Here is a 5,234-nt window from a genome sequence, read left to right as displayed (position 1 = left end):
GGAATATGGAGTTTGCAAGGTTATGTGATTATGCTGATATGATAAAACATACCAATCCTGGTAGCTCATGTTGGGTAAGGATGGACAGTGAAACTGAGCCAGGAAAAAATCTCTTTGTTTACTTTTATGTGTGCTTTGATGCATTGGAGAAAAGTTGGTTAGAAGGATGTAGGAGAATCATAGGTTTTGATGGTTGTTTCTTAAAGGGTGCTTGTAAAGGTGAGCTTCTAGTTGTTGTTGGCAAGAATGGAAATCAGCAAATGTTTCCTATAGCATGGGCAGTTGTGGACCAGGAGACAAAACATAGCTAGAATTTTTTCACCAACTACTTGAAAGATGATTTGCAATTGGGAACTGGAGAAGGATTGACTGTAATGGCAGATATGCAAAAGGTAAGTATTCTGTTCTGTTGTTAAGTAACTAGATATTGTAGTAATTAGCTGTTCATTAGTATTCTGTTGCTCTTAAGTAATTCTACTATTAAGTATTCTGTTGTGTGTAGTAATATGCTGTTGTAATTTGAATTAATTATTGTGTAGGGATTTATTGCAGCTTTGAATGAAGTTTTACCTAATGCTGAATTTAGGATGTGTGCCAGGCATATCTGGTCTAATTGGCATAAGAAATGGAAAGGAGAGGAAAGGAGAAAACAATTTTGGAAGTGCTCTAAATATAGTTATGAAGTTAAGTTTAAAGAGGAGCTTGAGAAAATGGACAAACTTGGTAAGGATATTTGTAGGGATTTGTTATATTATCCAAAAAAGTCATGGGTTAGAGCTTATTTTGAAGTGCATTCCAAGTGTGATGTTGTTGAAAATAATATGTGTGAGACCTTTAATTCATGGATTTTAGCTTCTAGGCATAAATCAATTATAACTATGTTGGAGGAGATTAGAAGGAAAATAATGACTAGGCAAGTGGATATGTTGAAATTTGCTGATACTTGGATATCTGATATATCACCTATGGCAAGGCTATTGTTAGAGGATAGCAAAGACCTTGCTAGAAAATGTATTGTCCTTTGGAATGCTGATGTTGGATTTGAGATTGGAGAAGGGCTGCATAAGCATGTAGTTAATCTGATTGATAAGGTTTGCACTTGTAGAGCTTGGCAGTTGAGGGGTATTCCATGTCAACATGTTGTTCTTGCATACTATCACATAAACAAAGAACCTGAACAGGCAGTGGAGCATTGGTATAAGAGGTATACCTTCTTAAAAGCATACAAGTATTTCATCCAGCCTATGACAAATATGAAGATGTGGCCTGAAACCAACAATCCTAAGATAGAGCCTCCCAAACCTAAACCCATGTCTGGTAGACCTCAGAGGAACAGAAGAAAAGGCAAAGATGAACCAAAAACAAAATATGGAAAGTTGTCCAAGTGTTGAGTGAAAATGACATGTTCCAAGTGCCATCAACAAGGACATAACAAAAGATATTGTAAGGTAAATGTTTCTTGTCAAATATTTCTTGTTGCCATCACATGTTTCCTGTTGTTCATATGAATCTAGTAATCTGTTTCCATCACTGTTATGTAATCTGTTGCTCAATGTTATGTAGGCTGAAAATTGGATGCATTCACAGCAAGGTAGCCAAAGCTCACAAGGTGCTAGCCAACCTGATGCAGCTGGAAGCTCAAGCCAACCTACAAACTCTGTGTGTTTTGATACAACAAGGGTTAGAAGGGTTAATGAAGCTAGAAGCTCAAGCCAACCAACACCAAGTTCAGCAGATTCGAGCAGGCCTGCTAGAAGAGGATTAGGTAGTCAACTTCCTCCAAAGGGTAAAGCAACTACCAGCCAAAAGAGAGGAAGGGTGCAAGTAAAGAAGATGTTGAAAAAGAAGCACAAAAAAGGTCCAAAAATGTTGGTTTTGGCATCTACACAGCTGCAAGTGGAACTCAAATACTAAATATATATATTCATACATATTTCATCTATAATATGACTTAGAAATAACTTACTGATTGAGGTTCATTATTTGGCAAACTACAGCCCGGAACATCAAGCCAACGAGTTATGGCAAGTGGTTCAACTTATAAGAGTGCAGCTCCAATAGGAATTGACCTTGGTTTTAAGGTTAGAGGCTTGAGGTGGAAAGGTCAAGATGCTGTCACAACTTCCCCGTTGCAGCAGATGAAGGCAAACTTCAGCAAGAAGTAGTATCTTAGGAACTTATTTTGTCTATATGTTATGTAGCAGCAACCTATTATATTTTGGGATCTAGTTTTTGAAAGAACTAAACTTTAATGGTTGTATTCAGTCGTGTAATCTTACTGTTCTGTTTTGGATATATGTTATGCAGCAACAACTTCAACCTTATTTTGTTTGTTTTGGCAGAATAGTTACTCTATGTTCTGAATAATTAGTCTATAGAGCAGCAACTTCAGTCTATATGTTCTGCATTTTGAAACTGCATCTTATGGTTCTATGCCTTGTACAGAAGTTGTGTATTACAACACTTTCAAAATTCAGCAGCTGTATATTACAACAGCGGTTTCAAAATTCAGAATTTTATAACAAAATTCAGTTGTATAAAAGTTTATAGCAACAACAGCTAAATATTACAACAACAGTTTCAAAACAGAAGTTTAAAGCAACATCACCAACATTACATATTAATCAACAACGCCTAAAACAACCAAAGTACATCAGTCATACAGTTTCCATAAAACGACCAACAATACAACAACAATCGTCAAAAGGATCCGTCTTCTTTTTGCTCGAACTTTCTCCTCTTCAAAAGCTTTGACTCTATTTAATAAACCCCAAATTATATTCTTCACTTGAGTAGGCATCTCATCGTCATACCAACAGAAATAATCACATCCACCCTTTTTCTACAAATATCACAAAACACTTTTAATCAATTTTTATCAAAGAAAATAATTCATAAAACAGAATTTACAAATTATGAACAAACAATTTACCTTTCCGATTTTGCAAGCAAAAAACCTACGACCTGGGTTTAATTGGGTCCAAGAAGTATTCAACTTTGGAGAAACACCACACTTATGAGTTTGTCGATTCCGATAAATTCGACATTAATAAACACGACAACAACAGAAATGAGAGGAAGAAGAGAAGAAAAGAAATTAATTGATACCGAGAAGAGAACAGAAATGAGAGAAAGAAGAAAAGAAAAGAAAAGAATTGACAAGAATAGAAGGAGAATTGCCTGAAAAAATCTAAGAAGAAGAGAAGCGAACAAATAGGTTATTTAAGAATTGGGAAAGGGATTAGGGTTTAAATAATAATTGACAATCCATGTTACCGTTATGTGTCTAATTGGGAAAGGAAAAATCACTTATTGGAATCCTTCACGTGCCTAAATAGGTTTGAAGTCAAGCTATATGCCACCAGCAAAAAACGTGTCTAATTGGTATGAGAATTGCCTAAGAAACGTGTCTAATTGGAAAGAGGCCTAGTTTAAGTGTCTACAACTTTAGGTGTCTCCGTATGTATTACGCCTTTCTATAAGTTAAACGACAGACTATCTGACCTTGTAGTTCTATTATATAAAAAAAAGAATTAATGTAAATTGTTGTAGAAGAACCCTCATGTAACATAATCTGGTAAAGTAATTGTGATATAACAAGAATATTCGGTTAATGTTGAACCATATTTATTATGACAAAGTATAAAACCATGAATTTCTCAAGGAGAGATTTGTTCGGCCAAAAAGATTTAGATTTTTTGTTGAACTAATTAAATAAGAAGCTTTTAGGTAAATCCTACCTAGCCAAAGATAATTTACCCTCGATCTAAGATAGAAGATACGATTAAGCAAATAAAGCAAGAATAAGATTTAATTATAACATTATTTAAAATCCATTATATAAGAAAAGGATGGTGATTTTTATGACATTAAACAACAATGAAGAATACATAGAGGAAAAGGGTCACCGATATTTAACAAGGTAGAACCACATACATTTGATATGATGAGACTAACGATATATATTGAGGATCTGAGCTTCCTTGATTCTTTCTCCATCGTGGGGAGACAGAGAGATGAAGATCCCTCTTCCTCTCAGAGAACATGTCTGTGTGTGGATTTGTTTTCAGCCCCCTTTCTTCTTCTTCTCACTTAGTTTATATACTAGGTCTTCTCCTTTATCCAATGGTCATTAACCATAGTACTTAAATCGTTTGACTATATTATGGGTTGACCCTTTGAAATACCATAACATCCAGTTCACCGCTCAAGCGTTCTGAATACATGACCTCGCTCGTGCCGAGGCACGTGTCGTTATAGTGTTGTATGGATACGACTTTGGCCCAAGTAAATTTTTTCCATCCCTTTCTATGCAGATTCTTGTCTGGTCAGATTTTTCCCCATACAGTTAGTCCCTCCGCCTGTTGGGGTCGCTTCTTAGTGAGCTCGATAGGCAGACTCTGTCAATTCAAAAATTATGAGAAATCTAAGCACTTTATATGAGAGGCGAGCACCTCGTGGCGAGGTAGCGACGTGACGTTTCGAGAGTTGTGTCAGACCGTTACGTCAGTTCAGAATGTCATTAATACTTCTCGTGCATCATTATGACGCACGTTTTCTATGCATCACGTCTTTTCCCGTGCCCTTTCCATTTTCTAAATGGCGGCATTTGGTTTTCCCGCTCGGGCCATTTATATCCCTATAAATAGGGGAGAATCTTCCATTTGAACGTTACGCCTCTTAATCGCTCAAGAGAGGTTTTTGCAACTCTTCTTCTTCTTCTTCTTCTTCTTCTTCAGTTTCTCATATTTCTATTTCTATTAGAAATTCTTGTGACCGTTACTTTTTTCCTTTAACATTCCCGTTTTTCTCAATCAAAGAAAAAATGACTAGTGCATATTACAATCCTGATAGAGCCGTCAGTGTACCGATACTAGAAAATAATGTACCCCTAATCGAAGAGGGAGTGGGTCTGATGGAGGACGAGATTTTTCTGACTGTAGATGAGGTAGTTCTCCATCCAGGGAAGGCGAGGACTGATTTAAATAGCCCTGTTGGGGATGAGCCAGAACTTGTCCTCTCGTCGATGGATGTAGCAGTGCTCATGGTATTCAAAGCCAAATGGGGGATTCTCGATCACATTGAACTAGTTCCGGCGGGTCGGGACATAGTGCATATACACCGCTCGGGCTATGCGCATTCTACGCATATCCATTTGTCATTGGATACACAATTCCCCTTCCCTCGTTGGCGGTGTATTTCTGTCGCTTCTACGAGGTGTGTCCGGCTCAACT

The 5,234-nt window shown here is 36.9% G+C and overlaps 1 protein-coding gene across 1 annotated transcript; it reads left to right on the top strand.

The window, feature by feature from the left end:
- The first annotated feature begins 374 nt into the window (after positions 1-374).
- Positions 375-1,391, top strand: LOC142166079 (uncharacterized). Its single transcript, XM_075224495.1, has 2 exons — positions 375-392; positions 540-1,391. Exons 1-2 carry the CDS (start codon positions 375-377, stop codon positions 1,389-1,391), a joined length of 870 nt encoding a protein of 289 aa, XP_075080596.1.
- The last annotated feature ends 3,843 nt before the right edge of the window (positions 1,392-5,234 follow it).

This window comes from Nicotiana tabacum, chromosome 11 (assembly GCF_000715075.1).
Source record: "Nicotiana tabacum cultivar K326 chromosome 11, ASM71507v2, whole genome shotgun sequence".
Classification (NCBI taxonomy): domain Eukaryota; kingdom Viridiplantae; phylum Streptophyta; class Magnoliopsida; order Solanales; family Solanaceae; genus Nicotiana; species Nicotiana tabacum.
The sequence above is the reverse complement of the archived record's forward strand: the minus strand, read 5'-3'. Positions and strand labels throughout refer to the sequence as shown.